The 22,426-nt window shown below is 51.4% G+C and overlaps 1 protein-coding gene, 2 long non-coding RNA genes and 4 other non-coding genes across 7 annotated transcripts; 2 read left to right on the top strand and 5 right to left on the bottom strand.

Annotated features, from left to right (window-relative positions):
- Window positions 1–642: 642 nt before the first annotated feature.
- Window positions 643–3,585, bottom strand: LOC102148403 (uncharacterized). The gene is made up of 5 exons (XR_289821.4): window positions 3,219–3,585; window positions 2,141–2,237; window positions 1,762–1,844; window positions 1,376–1,426; window positions 643–771 (listed from the first exon to the last, which is right to left on the bottom strand). It is a non-coding gene; the product is annotated as an uncharacterized lncRNA (long non-coding RNA).
- On the bottom strand, window positions 844–917 carry LOC111772614 (small nucleolar RNA SNORD99). Its single transcript, XR_002806620.1, has one exon. It is a non-coding gene; the product is annotated as a small nucleolar RNA SNORD99 (small nucleolar RNA).
- LOC111772663 (small nucleolar RNA SNORA61) lies at window positions 1,602–1,734 on the bottom strand. Its single transcript, XR_002806665.1, has one exon. It is a non-coding gene; the product is annotated as a small nucleolar RNA SNORA61 (small nucleolar RNA).
- Window positions 1,961–2,091, bottom strand: LOC111772662 (small nucleolar RNA SNORA44). The gene has a single exon (XR_002806664.1). It is a non-coding gene; the product is annotated as a small nucleolar RNA SNORA44 (small nucleolar RNA).
- LOC111772655 (small nucleolar RNA SNORA16B/SNORA16A family) lies at window positions 2,561–2,695 on the bottom strand. Its single transcript, XR_002806658.1, has one exon. It is a non-coding gene; the product is annotated as a small nucleolar RNA SNORA16B/SNORA16A family (small nucleolar RNA).
- A 689-nt stretch (window positions 3,586–4,274) lies between the features above and the next one.
- Window positions 4,275–7,294, top strand: LOC138923198 (uncharacterized). Its single transcript, XR_011436481.1, has 2 exons — window positions 4,275–4,583; window positions 4,668–7,294. It is a non-coding gene; the product is annotated as an uncharacterized lncRNA (long non-coding RNA).
- Window positions 7,295–10,550: 3,256 nt separating this feature from the next.
- On the top strand, window positions 10,551–12,074 carry RAB42 (RAB42, member RAS oncogene family). The gene is made up of 2 exons (XM_005607468.4): window positions 10,551–10,842; window positions 11,521–12,074. Exons 1-2 carry the CDS (start codon window positions 10,601–10,603, stop codon window positions 11,942–11,944), a joined length of 666 nt encoding a protein of 221 aa, XP_005607525.2. The 5' UTR covers window positions 10,551–10,600; the 3' UTR covers window positions 11,945–12,074.
- The last annotated feature ends 10,352 nt before the right edge of the window (window positions 12,075–22,426 follow it).

The raw sequence follows: 22,426 nt of genomic DNA, 5'->3' as shown, positions 1-22,426 counted from the left end.
GGCAAACTGCCTATGCCACAAGAAACCTTCAAAGATCCTTAAGGATGCACCAATCCTACACTCAGCAAAGGAGAAATACATGGAATTGCAGTTATGGAATTGATCAGACTGTCCTGAAAGGACAGCCTTTTTTTATGAAGAGATTAAGACTATAATTCAGGGGCCAGCCGAGTGGCCAAGTGTTCAGGGTTCACACACTCCACTTTGGCAGCCTGGGGTTTTGCCTGTTCAGATCCTGGACCCAGACCTAGCACCACTATCAAGCCATGATGAGGTGGTATCTCACATGGCACCACCAGAAGGAACAACTAGAATATACAACTATGTTCTGGGGAGGCTTTGGGGAGAAGGAAAAAAAAAAAGACTAATTCAGCTTGGGTCTAAAGGAGTATTTAGATACAGAAAAACCAACAATGTGAGAGACATTAATGGGCCAACCCAGTGGCACAGTGGTTAAGTTCACACTGTTCTGCTTCAGTGGCCCAGGGTCTCGCCGGTTTGGATCCTGGGTGCGGTCAGACCTACACACTGCTTGTCAAGCCATGCTGTGGCAGGTGTCCCACATATAAAGTAGAGAAGATGGGCACAGATGTTAGCTCAGGGCTAATCTTCCTCAAAAAAAAGAAAGAAAACTGACAAACATATTTTCATAGTCTTTTATTGGTCATTTAGATGCCATGTACCAGCATTAGCAAACAAAAAAAAAAAGTCACCATTCCCACCTAAAATAACCTGTTGTCTTAGCTTGCCTCTTCTTGTACCACTTCTCTCCTGTAAAGGAAGTATAAGCCAGTGTGTTAGTATTGCCCCAATTAATCAGTGCCACCCAGACATTTTCCTAAAAGCTGGTCTCAGTCCCATATCCGCATCTATCATCCATAGATGTCCATTCAGATTAGGTTTCATCCTGGACCAGTCACCCTAAAAAAAATACCCTGAGCCAGATGGAACTGTTTCTACCTAATCCATCTCCCACTCTGCCTGCAGGGGCGGGGGGGTAAAGACTCCATGGTTTGAGGTCACCCCAGACAAGGGAGCATGAGCCCAAGCCACTACAGCACATTCACGGCAACCAGCCCTTGCTGCCAAAAGTGCAGGGCTGTCCCCTCTGCTGCATTCTACTCACAGCAGGATGTGCTCTTGGCCTCAACGGTGGGCAAATCTGCAAACATTTACTTTTGTTCTCTGGCCATGAGCAGCTAACAAATATGGCACACAAGGGAAGGCCAGATATAAATGATGTATTAAAACGCCAAGATTTTTACACAGACCCGAGTGACATCTATTTACTGCACTGCTTAGGGCTCACGACAGTAAAGCACTACCTGAAACTCCAAGGAAGTTGTGATAAAGCTTCAGGTAGTCACTAACTTACCCAGTTCTCTGGATCCACAATCACAGATGAACACAGCTTCCTGGTAACACTCTAAAAAAAGGTACACCATCAAGAGACAAGAAGGCCATTGATGAACCCCTCCCAAATAGAGAAACAACAGCAGTCACCACACCAGCCTCCCAGGGCCTCACATACATCCTCCCTGTAAACCTCAAATTATCCCATTTTACCATGGGAGAAGAAAATAAGTTCAGAGAGAATTCAACCTTGTGTGAAACTAGCCCACATGCTCTATAGCAGACTACAAGCGCCGTGAGGCCAGCTTCAGCATTACTTTTCCTCCTTTTACGACCACCAAGACCAGAGTTCAGATCCGATGGGAAAGGGAACCGGAGGGGCAGGCTGACCTCAACATCTAACTGTACCTTATTCTAAAGCACAGCAATAGCAGCAAGCTGGCATCCTCAGATTCTTCATTATCAGATACCGCCAGGAAACTTGAAGCAACCTGCAGAAAAAAGCGAGAAAGCTCTAAACCAAAAAGTTGACCCGATATACCCATATACATGGAAGTTAACGCAAACACCTGGCCTCGGGGAGAAGGCTTCCAGCCCAGGCCTGAGGTGTTATAGGAAAGGCGAGTGGCAGCTGCAGGTATTATGGTGACCTGAGCTGTCAAAGTCTCTCCAGGTTGTTCTTGCATGCAGTTGGAGATCCCATGGCTACAACCAGCCACAGCCCTTGGAAACATGCTGTTCTGACCCGCCAGGTAGCTCCCAAATTAAGTCTCCACAAGAAACCTACCTGGTCCTGAGGCTGCTGTGCTCCATCGCTGTCAAGACCCGAGTCCTCACTCACCAGAAAGCAACTTCAGTCATCCTGCAGTCTCCATCTGGCACAGCTAGGGTGGGAACAGTGGTCCTGAGTGATCTTATTGTTCCCTTCATCTGCTCTTCAGAATCATAAAGGTTTGACTGATCTTTGGTCCAGGTACTGATGCCTTAAGCGGGCAATGACTTGCCGCTGGATTTTCCCAGTACAGACATCCAACCCATTCCCATCTGCCTCCATACTGTCTTGGCCTTGGCACGCTACTTCTCGAAGGCCTTATTCTGTTAACTCTACATGCGAGACCCCACCAACGGAACATTTCTGCTGGCCTCTGGAAACGTCAATTCTAGTAAAGCTCTCTGTCTATACCAGAGAAATGGCAAGTACAAGGGGAACTGTCTTTTCCTGAAATGTTGCAGATCAGTTACAGCAAACAGAACGGCGACCGTCGAGGAAAACTGTCACTTTGGGCTCCTTTTTGACCACAGCAGCTATGTGGAAGCAGCTGCAGCTTCGATAAGGGCCACAGGGCAATCCAGGTCACACGACAGCCCCAAGGGCTCTTCAGCCCTCAGACTCACCTAGATCCTGTGCATCTACCGGGACATTCTGGAGACCAAAAAAGAGTACAGACATCCCACAGTTCCCCATTACCACTTCATTTTACTATGTGCCAGCGTTTTGTCTCATTTAATCTTCACAGCACCATTTTATCATCCCCATTTTACAGACATGAAGTTTAGATCAATTAAGTTCCTGAATGAAGGTCGCCTATCACTACAGACAGTGATAAAACTGGGATTCAAAATAGGACCTGAATAACTCTAAACCCATCCTCCAAAAAATCTTGTCCCTATATCCACCAGGGTGACCTCCTTAACGTGTGCTGTGCAGCCAGATAATTTGGGTGAAGTCCCTCGCCCAAGGTCACCCAGCAGGTAGCTGTCACAGATAGATTCAATCGAAGGTCAGGCTGACACCACCACGCGGCCTCCCCCAAATCCAGCCACGTCAGGCTCAGCACTGCCGCGCACACGGCCGCGTTACTCACCCGTCACCGGGGCGCAGGGCCGCGCAGGCCAAGGCGGGAGAAGGGCGTCACCCTGACGGGTTCTGGCCACTCTCACTGCGCATGTGGCCGACGTGGATCCCGCACCTCGGCCCCAGCAGGCTGGCAGGCCCGGCTCCCCGTGTGACGCTCAGCATCCCGCAGCCTCGGGAGGCAGCCCCGGCGAGGGCAGGGTTGGAGGCGGCGAGGCTACAGCGGGGTGCGGCGGGGGATAGGTTTGCATGGCAGCAGGCCGGCCTCCCAAAAAGAAAAAACACCCAGAACGCGGCGGCCGGGAGAAAGGACGCTCGCGCATCGGCAGGGGGTTTATATAGACCCTGCCCCTCGCGGCGCGCCTGACAATTGGAGCAGCGCGTCGCACAGCCCGCTGGGAGTTGTAGTCCATTCGCCTTCTGGCGTCGGGAGGCGCGTCCGGTTCCCAGCCCGACGCGCGCGCGGGGCTGCTTTCACAGGTGGTGGAGGAACCGCGTGAAAGGTGCCTTAAGGGTCGGAAGACGGTCGTCGCCCTCCGTTCAGCACTCACTCAATATTGCGCACGGAGCGCTGGGCTCCCAGATGAATGAGACCCGCCGTGCTCTCTGGGGTTCAGTCTGAGAAGACTTTCAAAGTCGGGAAGTTAGCTCTGTGAGCTGAGGAGGGCTGGGCTCAGACCGCCGTGGGCGCGCGGAGCGGCAGCCGCCGAGGCCGTTCCAGGAGGGGCTCTGTGCGGTCCGCTTAGAGGGAGGTCCCGGGGAGGAAGCGCCGATTGATTACTCACGGGAGATGAATGCGTTTTTGTTCAAAGCTTGACTCTTTTCTAATAGATAAGTAACTTTACCGAGTGCTAACTAACTAAACTGCTCGATTATCTCAGCTAGTTTTCGTAATAATCCTGTATTTAGGTATTATAATTATGCCCTTTTTACAGACAAGGAAACTGAGGAATGGATCGCACAGCTAGCGAGCGAGGTGAGAGCTGGCATCTGGAAGTCCGCCGCAGAGACCACGCGCATAATCACTGTGCCGTGGGCACGTTTTGTCCACGGGATGAGTAAGTGTCAGTGTAAAAGCAAAGGGTACGTGTCAGGAGCTAAGCTCCTCTCTGTGCTTAATCTATTTATTAATGTTTATCCTTACATGCACTTTAAAAAGCAGGCACTACTATTATTCCCATTTTATGGAGAAGGCGACAGACTGAAAGGTAAGAAACTTTTTGATGACTTCTAAATCTGTTTCTCCACCCCCGCTTTTCTCCTGAGCTCCAGACCTTACATCCTGCTGCTTCCTTGGCATGGACACTCGGATGTCTGATAAATAGGCCTCTCAGAACACAGCCTTTCCTCCGCCAACCTGCTCTTCCCCTGCTCAGTAAGTCCTTGGAGTGCCACTGGGCTGCTCTCTTTAGCATCCCACATCCAATCCGTCAGCAAATCCTGTGTTCCCCACCTTTAGATGCGTCTAGAATCAGATCACTTCTTATCACCTTCAGTGATGCCATCATTATCACTGACCCACAAGAGCACAGCAGTCTCCCTGATTCTGCCATTGGCCCCTCCAGCCTGGTCTCAACACACCAGCCAGGACGTCAAAGAACAAACGTTTTTAATTTTGATGAAGTCCAATATACTGATTGATTTCTTTTGTAGTTTGTGCTTTTTATGCCCTATTTTTAAGATCTTTGCCCAACTCAAAGACGTTAAGATTTTCTCCTGTTTTCTTCCTGAAGTTTAATAGTTATAGCTCTTGCATTTAGATCTATGATTCATTTTGAGTTAATCTTTGTGTATGATGTGAGGTACGAGTCAAGGTTTATTTGTTTATTGCATATGGCTATCTAATTGTTCCATCTTCATTTGTGGAAAAGATTATCTTTTTCCGCCTAATTGCTTTGTCCCCTTTGTTAAAAATCAAATGACCACATGTGTAGGTCTGTTTCTATACTCAAAACTACACTGTCTTGATTACTGTAGCTTTTTAATGTCTTGAAATAGGGTAATGTAAGTCGTCCAACTTTGTTCTTTTTCAAAATTGTTTCAGCTATTCAGAATCCTTTGCATTTCCATATAAATTTTAGTATCACCTAATTTGTATCTTTTAAAAAGCCTACTGGGATTTGGCTGGTATTGCATTGATTCTGTAGATGAATTTGGGGAGAATTCACATCTTAACAATATTGAGTCTTCTCATCCTTGAGGATGGCATATCTCTTCATTATTTAAGTGATTTTTAATTTCACTCAACAACATTTTGTAATTTTCAGTGTATGGATCTTGCATCTTAGATGTCTTTTGTCAGATTTGTTCCTAAGTTTTTCATATTTTTGATGCTATTATAAGTGGTATTATTTTTGTCAATTTCAAATTCCAAATGGTCATTGCTAGTATATAGACATAGAGTTAATTTTTGCATATTGACTTCATCCTGCAGCCTTGCTACTTCATTCTTATAGTTCACTTATTAGTTCTAGTGGCTTTTTTGTAAGTTCCTTAGGATTTTTCACGTCTGTGAATAGACAGATTTATTTCTTCCTTCCTAATCTAGATGCCTTTTATTTCTTTTTCTTGTTGTATAGTACTGGCTAGCACCTCCAATACAATGTTGAATTAATAAGTGACATTTTATAAAATTAAAAACTCTTGATTTTCTTTTTTTTAAAGATTTTATTTTTCCTTTTTCTTCCCAAAGCCCCCCAGTACATAGTTGTGTAGTTTTGGTTGTGGGTCCTTCTAGTTGTGGCATGTGGGATGCCGCTTCAGTATGGTTTGATGAGCGGCGCCATGTCCACACCCAGGATTCGAACCGGTGAAACCCTGGGCCGCCAGAAGTGGAGCATGCGAACTTAACCACTGGGCCATGGGGCCAGACCCCACTCTTGATTTTCAAATGACATTGCTAAGAAAATAAAAGCAAGAGACAAACTGGGGGAAAATATTTGCAAAACATATATCCAACAAGGGACTTGCATCTAGAACATAAAAATTCTTAAAAGTCAACAATAAAAAGTGAAACCACTCAATTAAAAAAAAGAGCATAAAATTTGAAAGACAGTTCACCAAAGAAGATAAACAGATGGCAAATAAATACATGAAATGATGATCAACATTATCAATCGTTAGGGAAATGCAAATTAAAACTACAGTGAGATAACACTACAAACTCATTGGAATGGCTAAAAATTAAAAAGGTTGACAATATCAAGTGATAAGAAAGTGGAGCAACTGGAACTTTCTGGGTTTTTTATTTATTTATTTTTTGGTGAGGAAGATTGTCGCTGAGCTAACATCTATGCAACCTTCCTCTATTTGGTATGTGGGATGCCACCACAGCGTGGCTTGGTGAGTGGTGTGTAGGTCTGTGCCTGAGATCCAAACCTGTGACCCCTGGGCTGCCAAAGCAGACCGTGTGAACTTAACCACTATGCCACAAGGCTGGCCCCTGGAATCTTCATACAGTGTTCAGAACTGTAAAATGGTACAACCACTTTTGAAAACAGTTTGGCGGTTTCTAAAAAAGTAAAATATGCACCCACCATATGACACAACATTGCACTACGCAGTATCTCCCAAGAGAAATGAAAGCATACATCCATGCCAAGACTTGAACATGAATGTTCATAGCACATTTATTTGTAATAGCCAGACTGGAAACCACGCAATGTCCTTCAACAGGGGATTGGATAAACAACTTGCAGTATATTCATACAGTGGAATACTACTCAGTTATGAAAAGGAACAAACTTCATACATGCAACAAAATGGAGAAATCTTAATGCTGTGGAGTGAAGGAAACCAGACAAAGACTGCATACTGTATGATTTCATTTCTGGAAAATATAAACTAATCTCCTGTGGTGGAAAGATTAGTGGTTGCCTGGGAGGGGGAGGTCAGGAGAGAAGAATCAAAAAAGGACATGGGGAAACTTTTGGGGGTGATAGATGTTCATTATCTTGATTGTGGTAATGGTTTCATGTGTGTACACATGTCAAAACTCATCATATTGTACATTTTTAATATGTACAGTTTATTGTGTGTCAATTATACCACAATAAAGATGTAACAAAAAAGTAAACAAGAAAAAAATTTTTTTTTAAGATTCATACCTGAGCCAACGTTTGTTGCCAATCTTCTTTTTTTCTTCTTCTTCTCCCCAAAGCCCCCCAGTACATAGTTGTATATTTTTTTAGTTGTGGGTCCTTCTAGTTGTGGCATGTGGGATGCCACCTCAGCACAGCTTGATGAGCGGTGCCATGTCTGCACCCAGGATCCGAACTGGCGAAACCCTGGGCCGCCGAAGCTTGCAAACTTAACCACTTGGCCATGGGGCCAGCCCCTATAGCACTTCTTGCCCCCTGGCATCACATTATATATGTATTCATTTTCTGTCTTCCTCATTAAAATGTGAGCTCCCCAAGAACAGGAATTGTGTCTTTTCTTCTTCCCTTTTTTTTTTTTTTTTTTTTGCTGAGGAAGACTGGCCCTGAGCTAACATCCATGCCCATCTTCCTCTACTTTATATGTGGGACGCCTACCACAGCATGGCTTGCCAAGCTATGTAAGTGCCCAGTGTGTCAGAGATAGGCAGCATTTATTGAAATAATTAGTAAGTGAATGAATTAATTAATGAATCAGCCCTGGCCAAGGCCACATAGCTAGTAAGTGGCACTTGGAACTAAAACCCAGATCTGTCTAATGCAAAATGTGCATAACCTTGCCTGCTGTGTTACACAGTTCTTCCAGAACTACCCTGTGAAGTGGGCGCCATGATTCGCCTCACTTGGCAGAACAGGAAGTAGGGTTGGAGAGGAGAAATGACTTCTTCCCCAGGGTCACATAGTGAGTCTATGGCAAGGTCAGCTGACATCTGGATTTGGCTGCCAGGTGCAGTCGGAGGCAGACACATGACCCCAGCCCCCAGCAGGAGCATCCAGGAGAGGAAGTTCAAGGAGTCAGATGCTGACAGTGCACACTGCCCACATGTGCTAACCACGGAGGCTTCTGGGAAGGCTGGGTTCAGACTGCATTTCAAGCTGTTTCATGCCTCTCTGCCTTTGCCCAGCCACCACTGCCTGCAGCGCCCTTCCTCCCTGACCTCCCAGCTCCCCCTTATCCTTGGAGACCCTGCTTGAGCATCACCTCCTCCAAGAGTCCTTCTCTGTCCCTGCAGCTCCCTGAGTCTAGGTCTATCGTATTTGAATGAATAATGAGTGAATGAATGAATGGCACTTATTCACTTTCATTCATTCATTCAATCATAAATATTGAGTTCCTACTTTGTGCCAAGTGCTGAGGATACAACCATTGGTCCCTGCCCTCCAGGGGCTTGAGCCTAGCAGGGAGACATCACAGTGGACAAAAGGGCATGTGACCTCATTGGCCAGTCAGTGAGGGGCTTTCTGAGGCCAGAAGTAGGGGTGTGAAGAGCAAAAGAGGAGTGTTCCTGGCAGAGGGCTGAGAAGAGGAGAGATGCCCAGAACGGATAGAGCTCAGAGTACCAGCGGGAGGTAAAGTAGGGGCTGGGGGCATCCACACGGGCCTCATGCAAAAAGTATCCAGCTGAACTGAGTAAGGCGAGGAGACCATCCCAACGGAGGAATCCGTGGGGCAGGTGGGAGTGGTTCGGGCAGAGCTGGCAGGGAGATTCCTCCCCAACACACACACCCTTCTGGAGGCTCCTCGTGGTTCCTGGTCTCTCCTACTCCTGGAGGTGGGGGGCGAGCAGAGACTTGGACCCCTTCAGGCTCTACCATGCAGGTGACTAGTTGCCGCGATTACCTGGAGACCTGACAAAATGGCTTCTCACTGTTTTATTTCGAGTTAGCCAGAAGAAAACTAGCCCTTCCCAGATCCCCCACCTGTCTGGCCGGAAACAGAAATAGCAAACAAGGCTTTGGCCTTGGATGGACTTGGGAGCTAGTCTCAGTTCTCCCTGCTCAGTGACCTTGGGCTGGTTTAACTTTTCTGAGCCTCAGTCTTCTCGTCTGTAAAAATTGGCACAATAGGGGCTGGCCCGGTGGCATAGTGGTTAAGATCAAGTATTCCACTTCAGCAGCCCAGGATTCGCAGGCCCGAATCCCAGGTGCAGACCTAGCATGGCTCGTCAAGCCACGCTGTGGCAGCGTCCCACATAAAGTAAAGGAAGATTGGCACGGATGACAGCTTGGCAACAATTTTCCTCAAGCAAAAAAAGGAAGATTGGCAACAGATGTTAGCTCAGCGCCAATCTTCCAAGAATAAAAAAAGAAATTAGCAGAATAACAACACCTACTCACAAGGTTGTGTGGGGAGGAAATGTGATGTTGTGATGGTTTGTGACAGTGAGGGTTACCCCCCTCCTCCAATTTGCCAAAACAAGTTAACCCGGTAAAATCTACCCAGAGTGGCATAGTGGGATTAAACTAATAGATGAGCTGTTTGGGACCAGCCAGAACGCCAGCCTTGATGCCCTGCGTCTCCAGAGGCCAGACTGGCAAGGGTGGAGTGGATCTTAGAAGCAAAGGTGCCTCCCTTGCCCTTGCCCCTAACCCAAGTGGGTCCTGACCACCGAGACTTGGTCCTCTTGTGATCTGATTTGCAGGCCTCTTCTGTGGCCTCAAGGGGGTAATGAAGAGTGAGATAAACCCCAGCGTAAGTCCCAGCTCTGCTGTGTGACCTGAGACAAACCACACAGCTGAGCCTCAGTCTCCTCAGTTCTAAAATGGGCCCACTATGACGCTCTCAAAGGGTTGCTGCCCCCAAAGCATAAGGGACTGACTACCCGGCCTCATAAATTCCAGCTGTCCAGTCCACAGGCCAACTGCACTCCCTCTGGAATCTCAGCTGTCTGTCTGTCCTGCCTCCTCCCCCAAGTGTCCAAGTCCCTGTCTGGGCCCCGGGAGGAAGCCGTGGGGGCTGTTGAACATGGACCCTGAACGTTGAAAAGGAGGCCCCAGGCCAGGGCCAATGGGCTCCGGGAAAAGGGCAGCTGGGTGGGGAGGGAGCATCTGTATACCATCAGCTTTCTGGAGAGGCGTCGCCAGGTCCCTGAGCAGGGGCCCACCTGGGGAATTAAGAGGAGAGGGGGGCTGGAGAGAGACACCATCCCAGCGAGTGAGCCAGTGCAGCGGATGCTCTCGTTCCCGAGCCTCCCCAACCCTCCTCCCGGGCGTCTCGCTGAATCTCTCTGTCCTCTGAAGCAGGGGTCATCGTTATCCCTGTTTTACAGAGAAGAAAACTGAGGCTCAGAGAGAGGAAGCGACTTGGCCAGCTTCCTCGGGCCCGGGGCGCCCTCTGCTCCACTGTCCCCCGCGCCGCGGTGACCGCTCAGTGGCCTGGCGCGGGGGAGGGCCCGGGGCGGGGCGGGGCGGACCGACGGCCCGGGGCGGGCGGCCGGGAGGCGAGCCGCGGGCCATGGAGGCTGGGGGCTGCCTCTACCAGTTCCGGATCGCGCTGCTGGGGGACGCGGCCGTGGGCAAGACGTCGCTGCTGCGGCGCTACGTGGCGGGCGCGCCCGGGGCCCCGCAGCCGGAGCCCGAGCCCGAGGCGGAGCCGCCCACGGTGGGCGTCGAGTTCTACAGCCGCGCGCTGCAGCTGCCGGCCGGGCCGCGCGTCAAGCTGCAGCTCTGGGACACGGCGGGCCACGAGCGCTACAGGTGCGGGGCCGTGGGCCGGGGGGTGGGCCCGACTGAGGGCGTCGATGCCCGTCCTCCCGGCCAGGGGGTCCCTCAGAAGAGCCAACCTCAGAGGCCCAAGGAGAGCTCTAGGGGTCCCTGCCCTGGGTCTCTGGTCCTTCACTCTGAGACAGTCATCCTCCAACTACGGCTGGGGGAGCCAAGGCCCTGAGCAGGACCCTGAGACCTGGTGCCGCCCTAAAGGGACCGCCAGGCCTCGGGGGGAGGGGTGGGAAGATCTGGACGTTGAAAGCTGGAGGGATGAATGACCCGGGTGCTGAGAGAGCCCACAGAGGCAGAGAAAGGGAGGCGTCCCAGAGACAGAAAAGGAAGAGAGATGGATCTTGGCCTTGAAGGATGCGGAGGAGTTTGCCAGGCAAAGAATGCGAAACAAAGACCAGCTTTGTTTCAGGAAAACATCAGGCTTCAGGAGAGGGAGCGGAGGAATGGGCAGGAGGGTGTGTGAATCACACCCGCTCCCTAACTGGGGAGGACGCAGTCTTGTGGGACAGACACAGACACCGAATATGGGGAACAAAAGCACAGGACGGTGTGAAATGAGCTATCTGGGGGGATGAGGCAGTCAGGGGATGGGGGTCCTGCTTCTGGGGGTGTCTGGAAGGCATCAGCCTCTTCCAATGCACTCTTCAACCCCACCAGGTGCATCACCAGGTCCTTCTACCGGAACGTGGTGGGTGTCCTGCTGGTCTTTGATGTGACAAACAGGAAGTCCTTTGAACACATCCCAGACTGGCACCAGGAGGTCATGGCCACTCGTGGCCCCGACAAGGCCATCTTCCTGCTGGTTGGCCACAAGAGTGACCTGCAGAGCACCCGCTGTGTCTCGGCTCAGGAGGCAGAGGAACTGGCCACCTCCCTGGGCATGGCCTTCCTGGAGACCTCAGCCAAAAATAACTGCAACGTGGATCTGGCTTTTGACACCCTTGCTGATGCCATCCAGCAGGCCCTGCAGCAGGGGGACATCAAGCTGGAGGAGGACTGGGGGGGTGTCCGACTTATCCACAAGACCCAAATCGCCAGGTCCACCAGCAGGAAGCAGCACCCAGGCCCATGCCACTGTTGACTCTGGGAGGGAACGGGTTAAAGTGGTGCTGGCCTCCGAGGAGCTGGCGGGAGGGAGAGTTAGTGTCCCTCTGGAGGGCAAATGGAAGAATGTGTGCAAAGGGTTAATATAAAGTCTCCTGGCAAAGTCATGCTTCCTGGGTTTTGAGGTCTCCGGAGCTCAGCCACTCTCTACCAGAAGGGTCTAAGGCCGGACCTTCCTGTCTTTGACCCTGTTTCCTGTTTGTCCCTGGGGCTCATAAAAGACCCCACCTCTCAGGGAGGTGCGGGCATGAATGAGATAATGGATGGGATATGCTCAGCCAGAGCATGCCACTCAGTGAGAATCGAATGACAAGAGCTGTCATCACCATTCTCTCTTGGCCGGGCCGTGACCATTTCTGGCAGCATCCCTGGGCTCGGACACCGAGATGCTCAGCGTCTGGACGCCACTGCACAGGTGAGGATGGGTGCAGGGCATTTCGGGGAGAGCCCGCCTCGCAGCCTCCTTACGTCCTCAGGCTTGGAGGAGTCTTTTTGTAAAAATTTCTTGGTGAGGAAGATTAGTCCTGAGCTAATGTTTGCCGCCAATCCTCATCTTTTCGCTGAGGAAGATTGGCCCTGAGTAACATCTGTGCCTATCTTCCTCTATTTTATATGTGGGAGTCCTGCCACAGCATGGCTTGATGAGCGGTGCTAGGTCTGTGCCTGGGATCTGAACCAGTGAACTCCAGGCCACCGAAGCAGAGTGCATGAACTTAACCACTATGCCACCAGGCCAGCCCCTTGGATGAGTCTTAAAGTGTGGCCTCAAACCCAGGGTTGCTGCCCAAGCCCCTCCTCCAAGGCCAGGGGCTGGATCTGGATCTGGGATGAACATGAATGAGCAGCTCCAAAGTTGGGCACCCAGTGGACACTGGGATTAGCCACCAAGATCCCCTTTCCGGGCTGAAGATCCAACCTATAGCCTTGCCACCCCAGCTGCTGGGAGTGCTGCCCAATGAGGGACCTCAGCTTGCCGCACTTTCTGGGATCTGCCCACCCCTCAGGGGCAGCCACCATGCAATGTCACTCTAAGGGGGGAGGCTGCTCAAAGGCCCAGCCCTCTTGTCCCAACACTGGACAACTCTGAAGGTCAAACCCAGCTTCATCACTCTCTCTGGGAGGCCACTGTTGCAACAACATCACAGCTAAGTTCTTCCTCTGCTCAATCCTGCTTCCTTCCTTTCCTCCCCGAAGCAGGTACTGAGTTCAAGAATCTTCTCATGTCTGCACACCAACCTCCAACTCAGTCTGCCTTGCAACAGAAACTGCTAGGCAGAGAATGTCCTGGAGCAATCAGGGCAGGCTTCATGGAGGAAATGGGGTTTATGTTGGGAAGAATCTCAACAAGTGTAGAGGGTGTGTCTTGGGGGTGTCATTGTGCCAGTGGGCATGAGAAGGGCATGGGCAGCTGCCACAGCAAAAAGAGTGCACCCACTTAACTCACTTTGGGACCTGGAGCCGGTACAGTCCACCTCCTTGAGTCCAGATTCCTTCTCAGTAACATGTGACAGATAATCCCTCCTTCCTAGGTTCTTGGGAGGTTTTCAATCAGGGTGAGTTTCTTAGCTTCCTCCCCACGGGGCCTGGGCCGGGTGGGTCTCCCTGTGCGCGGACTGCCTCCTCCTTTTAAAACAGCATCACTCAGCCTTATGACAGTCTTGCAAGGTCAGCACGATCATGCTCGTGTCACACAGGGGAAAGCCTGGGTCAGGAGAGGGAAATGATCTCTAGAGCACATGACCGTTCCTTCAGCAGATCTTTCTAAGGAGCATCTCCTCTGTTCTGGGCTCTGGAAATACATCCGTGAACATGACAGGAAACCCCTCCTGGGGCTGACATTATAGTGGAAGAGAGAAAAAACGAGGCAGTAAGTGAATGAAATGGTTTCCGTTTGTAAGTGCTGTAAAGACCACAGGTCCCAGGGATGGGACTGAGAGTGACAGGGGCTCCTTTAGAGCTTGTGGTCATGGAGGGCCTCTCTGAGGAGATGACCTTTGAGCTGAGACCCGGAGGAGGAGGAGGAGCCAAGCTAAGAGCAGAGACTCAGGCAGAAGGAAGAGCGGCCAGCACTGATGGAGCCCTCCTTGTTAACAAGGTAGGTACCAGGTACGCTTATGACTCCATTTTACTGATGTGGAGACTGAGGCCCAGAGAGCTTAAGTGAAGCCAGTAAGTAAAGGGGGAGCCCCGAGGCAAGGAAGAGCCGGGCTCTTAGTAGGAATTTACTGGAGGTCTGAGCAGCTACAGTGAAGTGAAGAAGCAGGGAGTGACCTGCAACTGGGTTTGTGGCTTCTGATCTCATGGAGCTTCCCCGTAGTAAAAGTCTACAGTGAGGCTTGTTTGGGAGATAAGCGGCTGGTCCTGGGGAGGGAGGTGGGGCTTTGGCCGTCGGGTGCTCAAAGCAAATCCCCAAATCCCTGGAAAAAAGAGAGGAAGAAAAAGCTGACCCTCCCCGCTCGGGATCCTGGCGGGGCATTGGAGGACCAGCCCGAAGCGCTGGCCCACCCAGGACAGGGTCCACCTCCAGGGGAGAGACAGTGCCCATCGTCCCCAGTTGCCTCCCTTGAGGAATGTTCAGCAGGCTGGAGTCACCCATCTCCCTGACCCTCACAGCCTCAGTTTCCCATCTGTGAAGCGGGGATAAGCACAGTTTCTGTCTCACAGGGCTGTTGTGAGGATTAAACGCGCTATTATGGCCACATATGGCTCATGCACTGTGAGCTATGTCTTTTGCTAATGGCTTATTAACCCCGCAGCAACCCTGTGACTTTGGCTCATCTTGTCCGTTTCACAGACAGGGACCTAACGTCGGGGCAGGAAACTGGTGTGGCTGAATCTGTGAACCCAGGGCAGCGTAGTGCTCCACCAGCCTCGTCCACTGCCTTGGGCCGGGCCTGGAAGGTCCTACCTTGCCTCAGGGCTCTGAGCACCCCCGTCACAAGCCCCCTGGGTGTGGCAAAACCTCTGGAGACTCTACGTGGCTTTGATGGGTGTGATTCTGGATGGATGCAGCCCTGCCCAGCCCCGAGCCCGCTGGCTAGAGGAAAGGCAGAGGACAGCAGTGGAGAGAGGGAGGAGGCCGAGAGGGGCAGGCCCACCCGAGAGCTGAGCCCCACCTCCCACCACTGTTCATTTGCAGGCCTTCTCTCCTGGGAGCAGGCCCCGCACCCAGTTTGCCATTGCTGTCACAGTTCAGGCCCCCTGGTCTCCAGTGTAGATCTTCAGGGGCTCAGGTCTCTAGGGTGTCCTGTGTGATTCAGCATCCACATTGCCCCAGAGGGATCTTTTTAAAGTAGATTGGACCTGGCTGCTCCCCTCCTGGAATCCTTCTCCGGCTCCCCATCACCCACTGGATAAAATCCAAACCTGTCCCCTGACCCTGGTCCAGGCCTTTCCTGATCTGGTGCCTGCTGCATCTCCACCGGCTTTGCCCCACCAGATTCTGAACCACTTGCAGGCCTGGGCATTGCACGTGCTGTTTCCTTTGCCGGGACGGCCCCGGCCCCAGCCCTCTCTCTCCTCCCTGTGATATCACCTCCTCTTAACCATCACATTATCCCGGCTGCCAAAATTAGGGCAGGCTTGGCAGTCACACCTGATTTGAATCCCAGCTCCACCATGTATAACTGTGGAACCCTGGGCGTCATCATCCTAAGCCTCAGTGGACTCATCTGTAAAATGGGGATAAAAATATCTACCTCACGGGGTTTTAGAAAGGATCAGAGGAGAAATCAAAGGCAGTGCTTGTCACACGGTGGGAATTCCCGAAATGGAGTCCCCTCCTCGTTCCCCTGAGGGTTTTACTATTAATCACTGTAACGGAACAGAGACTACCAAAGTAACCACTTTGGGGAAATAACAAGGATTTCCAGACACTAACAAAGTTCTTAAAGGTCCTGACCCCCTTCTGGAGATATGGAATGGGCTCTGCTTTCTTATTAAGGGTGAAGTTCTAGAATCTTCCCTTGGGGTTTATCCCTAGGCTATTCTGAGCAAGCAAAGCTCCCTCTCCAAGGCAGCACCCTGGCCAAACCCTCCAGCCACAGCAGCTTCAACAGAACAGGCTCCTTGGCCTCTAGACCCTTTTTTTTTTTTCTGGTGAGGAAGATTGTCACTGAGCTAACATCTGTGCCGATCTTCCTCTATTTTGTTGTGGGATGCCGCCATAGTATGGCTTGATGAGCGGTCCTAGGTCTACGCCCAGGATCCAAACCTGTGAATCCTGGGCTGCTGAAGTGGAGCGTGCGAACTTAACCACTATGCCACCAGGCCAGCCCCTCTAGGGCTTTCCATGAGCTGTACCCTCAGCCTGAAAACCTTGCAATCCAGGCCTGAATCTATCCCGTTTGCCTTTTAGAAGGAACAGAGCCAAAGTCTGCCACCATGGGACCCTGTCTGAAGATTCTGCCTGCTCTGGGGGCAGTGGGTGAAGAGGGAAGACCCATCCTGTTCACCAGGCACAGGCTGGAACTGCAGGCGTCTGGGTAGGAACCCGGCCTCTGTGCTCTATGTCTGAGCCGCGGTCTCTTCATGGTAAAATAAGAGTGATTCCCAGGGCCAGCTGGGTGGTGTAGCAGTTAAGTTCGCATGCTCTGCTTCAGCGGCCTGGGGTTCACTGATTCGGATCCTGGGTGCAGATCTACGCACTGCTTATCAAGCCACGCTGTGGCAGGTGTCCCACATATAAAGTGGAGGAAGATGGGCACGGATGTTAGCTCAGGGCAGTCTTCCTCAGCAAAAAGAGGAGGATTGGCGGCAGATGTTAGCTCAGGGCTAATCTTCCTCAAAAGAGTGATTCCCACCTCACAGGCTTGCTAGAGGATTAAATATGACGTGTGTTAAGTGCCCAATAAGCGTTAAGTTCCTTCTGCTAACAAGCCGCCTTTGTGTCTTTCATGTGTTGTTCCTTTACCTGGAACATCCTTCCTCCATCTCTGTCAAAATTCTGTTCATCTTTCCAGGCTGGCCCCATAGCACAGGGGTTAAGTTCCGTGTGCTCTGCTTCAGTGGCCCGGGATTGTGGGTTTGGATCCCGGGTGCAGACCTACACCATTCATCAGCCATGCTGTGGCAGTGACTCACATACAAAGTAGAGGAAGATTGGCACAGGTGTTAGCTCAGGGCTAATCTTCCTCCAACAAAAAAAGAGGAAGATTGGCAATGGATGTTAGCTCAGGGCAAATCTTCCTCACCAAAAAAAAAAACTTCTGTTCATCCTTCAAGGCTCGGCCCAACCTAATATATCAGTTGCTTCTCTGAGCCTTTAGGCACATGAGTGGCTCTCTTCTTTGGAGATTTCAGGCTGTGTTGTCTTTATCTTTTTGCCCCACTACACTGTAGCTCTTCAAGGCCAGGGCTGATTCTCTTCGGGAGGGTGCCTTGGGCAAGGGAACACTGGGCTTTTTAAAACTACTATGGGGGGGGGGGGGCCAGCCTGGTGGTGTAGTGGTTAAGTTTGCACCCTCTGCTTTGGTGGCCTGGGGTTCACGGGTTTGGCTCCTAGGTATGGACATAAACACCGCTCATCAAGCCATGCTTTGGTGGGGTCCCACATACAAAATAGAGGAAGATGGGCACAGATGTTAGCTCAGGGACAGTCTTCCTCAGCAAAAAGGAGGATTGGAACAGATGTTAGCTCAGGGCCAATCTTCCTCACCAAAAAATAAAATATATTACGGAAATTTTCAAACATACCAAAACTAAAGCAGCTGGTATAAAGTATAAAATAGTACAAAGAACTCCTTGTATCCGTAACTCAGCTTCAACAAATATCAACAGGAATGGCCCATCTTGTGTGGCTTTTCCCCCTCGCTGTATGAATGTTTATTCAGGATCCTGGCTCTGGCAGGGGACCGGGGCTCCATCTCTTGTTGACAGGTGTGGATCTTTCCAGAGCCCCTGGCTGGGACAACTCCTGTGAAGTCTCAGTTGGGAAGGGCAAGCTCTGCATTGCACAACCCTCATTCCTGCAGGTACAGGCCCAGGGCTGGGACTCAGGCCAGCAGAGAGGAAGAAGGGACGTCCTAGCATATGGGGGCTATGGCCTGCTCCCCATGGTCTTTCAAGCTACCACCTGGGGAACACGCAGGATGGATATGGGACCAGGGCCTCTATTTTGGGGAAGCCCTGCTTCTGTTTTGATGGGACCTAGCTCTGCAAGGTGGTTTCAAATGGCACTCTGTGACATGTCCTTGCAGAGGTGTGGCGGAAGCTTCACTAAGCCTGGGTCTGGGCATGTGCTGGGGAGCCCAGACCTGGAAGCCCCTGATCGTCTTGGGGTTCTGCTTCAGTTCTCTTGCCGTGCATCTGAACCAGCCCAGGGCCACGTGCTTTGTGCCTCAGCTCTGGTCTGGTTCCTTCTCTCCACTGGCCTCCTGCATCGTCCCACCTTTGCTCTCTGGAAGTACCAGTTCACATCATCCTTCTAGGAGATGCGACTGTGGGCAAATCATCCTTGCTGAGGCGCTACCCAGAGGGCATCTCTGTCGAGGGCGTCACCCAGACGGTGCTGGCGGACTTCTCCATGCACTTTGTAGAGGGAGAGCCCGGGGTCCAGGTAAAGATCCAGTTCTGGGTCACAGCTGGCCAGTAAAGGTTCCAGTGAACATGGCAGTGGCAGGCCCCTGAGCTTGGCCCCTGCCTGCTGCCTTCTACACCACCCACCCCTGAGGGGGAGAGCCCACGCCCCAGGAAGAGAAGGGGCCAGAGAAGGGGCCTTGGAGGCCATGAGAAGGATGGACTATGGACCAAGAGCACAGGTCTGAGTCCTGGCCTGCTCAATGACTCCAAATGGGTCACATTACCCCTTTGGAACCCAGGGTTCTTACCTGGAAAATAAAGGGCTACTCTGAGTGACTCTAGAAGCCTTTTCTAACTACCCATAATTAGGAGAGCTCAGTCCAGCTCCGCCCGCCCCCTCCCTGCCTCACCTCATGCAGGCATAGGCCACCCTCCACAGGATGGCTTCCTGGGCCCAGATGGCTCCTCCTGTGTCCTCAAAACTCAGCCCCGTTGTTGCGACCCTCCCCACCCCGCCTTTTGGTTAATTCCTTCTCAGGAAAACCTCTGAAGCCTGACTCCTTTTAGTCCAAATTAACTGTAGCAACCTCCTGGCTGGGCCCCGCCTTGCTTGCTCCCATTCCGCTCTCCACACTGGCAGCCAGAGCAAGGCTTTTACCATGCAAATATAGTCACCTCCGTCCTCCATCCAAAATGCCACTGGCTTCTCAACCCTGTACAGTGCTTTCAAACTTTTTGTTTATATGCCCGTTTTTAGCATCAAAATCCTCTTATCAGATGGAATTTTCCCATAGCCCTAAAGTGACGAGTAATTAAGAGATTGCTCAGGCTGAAGAAGGGTCAGAAGCCCAGAGGCAGCCTGCTAGGGCTCCCGCCTCCTGCAAGACACACACACACGCACACATGCGCGCACATGCACTCATGTGTGGCAGCCTCCAAAGCATGGGCACTGGGCCATACCACTAAGCCTGAGAGCTATCCACCCACCACGCTCACTTTCTGCTCATCTCTGGCCCTTCTCTCCTAATGCTGCACCTTGTGCTTGAGCAGCACTGACGCACTCACTTCTTCACACCACTAGGCCTTTGCATATGCTGTTCCCGTTCCTTAGTTACTCCCCTCTGTGTGTCCACGGGACTAAGGGAGACAGTTTAGGGCACAGTTAAGAGTGCCGGCTCTGGAGTCAGATGCACTTGGCTGAAATCTCGGACCATCACTACTTACTGTATGATCTTGAGTAAATTACTTAAACTCTCGAAGTCTTAGTTTCCTCACTGGAAAACGGGATTAAATGAGATATTACAAAGAAGGAGCTTGACACATACTAGGCATATTCTTTCTTCTTCAGCCTTCTTGGGAACACACCATGAGCTCATCCACAGGGGGTGCTCAGCAGGGCACAGGGTACCAAGTAAGCACCCTGCAAAGGCCCTCCCGATGCTGCAGCACGGGCCTCCATCAGCCCCGCTACCCCTCGAGCTCCTTGGCACGTGTTAAGGCCTCTGTGTGCACGGCACTGTGCCAGGCTCTGGGCAACAAAGACGAGCAGGTGTGGTTACTTAGCGAGGCAGAGGGCCTCGTGCCCAGGGTGGGGGCAGAGCCACATCAGAGATGGGCAGAGTCAGATCCCGTACAGGTCACTTGGTGACACCCTTCTCTCCTGTACCCCCACATCGTCACCAAGGCCTGCGAGCACACCACTTAAACATCTTCCCAGTTCACCTCTTCTCTCCCCTTTATCACCACCTCACTCCAGGCAGCAGCCTTCTAATGAATCTCCGCCTCCATGACCGCCCCCTCTTCCCCTCCAGTCTATCTGTTTGCCACTGCTGGCCAAGGCGATCTTTTCAAAATGCAAATCTGACCATGTCATGCTCTTGCTTAAAATCCTTCAATGGCTCCTGTTACCTTTTGGGTAAAGCGCACTCTGTGCTGGGCCTACAAGGCACCGCATGACCTGGCCCGCCTCTCCTCAGCACAGTCCTCAGGCTGTACATGCAGCTCTCGCTCCAGCAAAGAGATCCCCACTTCCCTTCACCTGGTCCCTCAAATTACGGCTCAACTGGTCAGACCCCCTCTGCCAGCCCTGTGACCTCTCCCTTGCAGCCTTGTCACGGTGACAGTTCTCCATTTATCCAATCGCAGGATTGCTCCCTCTGTTTCCGTTCATCATTGTAGCCCAGGCCTAGCACAGGCACAGCGTCTGAATACTCGCTGACTGAACGAGCCCCTCAGTGTGCAGCTAGGACAAGACGCAGAGAGATGAGGCCACTTACCTGTCACACAGCTGATCACTAAGACTTCAAGAATTGAAGTCTCTTTGGGCCGGCCCAGTGGCTCAGCGGTTAAATGCACACGTTCCGCTTTGGCAGCCCAGGGTTTGCTGGTTTGGATCCCGGGTGCAGACATAGCACCGCTTGGCAAGCCATGCTGTGGTAGGTGTCCCACATAGAAAGTAGAGGAAGATGGGCATGGATGTTAGCTCAGGGCCAGTGTTCCTCAGCAAAAAGAGGAGGATTGGCAGCAGATGTTAGCTCAGGACTAATCTTCCTCAAAAAAAAAAAAGAAAAAAGAATTGAAGTCTCTTGATTCCACCCCAACTCTTTCCATTAAACTGCCTGATGCCCCGGTCGCCTCTGTCCTCAATAGAGGATTCAAAACTCTTTTTTTTTTTTTTTGAGGAAGATTAGCCCTGAGCTAACATCTGCTGCCAATCCTCCTCTTTTTGCTGAGGAAGACTGGCCCTGAGCTAACATCCATGCCCATCTTCCTCTACTTTCTATGTGGACACCTGCCACAGCATGGCTTGCCAAGCAGTGCCATGTCCGCACCCAGGATCCGAACCGGCGAACCCCAGGCGCCGAAGCAGAACGTGTGCACTTAACCGCTGCACCACTGGGCCAGTCCTCAAAACTCATTCTTGATTCCTTCTTGGCTGCTGAGGGCAGTGACTTGCTCCTATTATCAGAACTTGTCGGGAGGCCTTTTGCTGTTTGATACCAACAGAACATCCTTTGAGAGCATCACCCAGTGGCATCAAGAGGTTCTGGAGAAAGTGAAGCCCTTCAACATCTTCTTCCTGGTGCTAGGCCACAAGACTGTCCTGGAGGCTGAGCGACAGGTGATGCCGGAGGAAGGCGAGAACCCAGCTGCTTCTTTGGGTGCTTGCTATGTTGAGACCTCGGCCAAGAGCAACAGTGACATCAGCACAGCCTTTGAGCTGCTCACTCCAGCGATCTATGAGGCTGTGAAGAGATGGGTCATGGGGCCAAACTCAGAAGGGGAGGGAGTGAAAGCAGGGTCCTATTGCAGGCCAAGCCTCAGGAGGCAGAGGACCAAAGCAAGGCCAGGTGGGTGTGCCCATGCTGGTGAGCCCTGGATGGAACAGCCACGTCTCCTGGAGCCCATGGAAACCTCACAATCCACAAGGGCTATGCTGGGCACAGGACAGGATGACGCTAAGTGCCACTGAAGGTCATGACTCTACGGTCTCAAGGGGCCTGTTTCCTCTGCATGATGATGAAAATACCAGGATCAAGGATACCAACAAGTAAGAACAAACAGGCACCTGCACAGACAGGCCTTTGCCCAAGGCCACTGCCATCCTTCCTTAGGGTGAGGGGGGAACACAACTTTCTCCAGGAGTTTCAGAAGAGCAGGGCAAAAAAGGCTTTGCCAAAACAAAGGTGCTTCTTCAGTTTGGGCCTCATGAGAGAAAGAAGGTCACCCTGCCCAATACTTATGGCAGAGAAACTGGACACAAACTTCTCCTGATGGTTTGGTCTTCCTTGGAGTAAAACAATGGAAAAATCCCTGGGTTTTTTCTCAATCACAGAAATTAATAATGTGCTGCCACCTGCTGACTAGAGAGCTACATCCAGCCCTGCTTGTCCTAACTCCCTCTGGCATCTCAAAGGCTGTAAGCCATGTACCCTGTGTC

Source organism: Equus caballus, chromosome 2 (genome assembly GCF_041296265.1).
Source record: "Equus caballus isolate H_3958 breed thoroughbred chromosome 2, TB-T2T, whole genome shotgun sequence".
Lineage (NCBI taxonomy): Eukaryota > Metazoa > Chordata > Mammalia > Perissodactyla > Equidae > Equus > Equus caballus.
The sequence above is the reverse complement of the archived record's forward strand: the minus strand, read 5'-3'. Positions and strand labels throughout refer to the sequence as shown.

Bases quoted from the DNA above. Each gene is read 5' to 3' on its own strand.
- RAB42 (XM_005607468.4), top strand. From the start codon at position 10,601: ATGGAGGCTGGGGGCTGCCTCTACCAGTTCCGGATCGCGCTGCTGGGG. The intron at 10,843-11,520 runs GTGCGGGGCCGT...CAACCCCACCAG, and splicing joins GCGGGCCACGAGCGCTACAG to GTGCATCACCAGGTCCTTCT.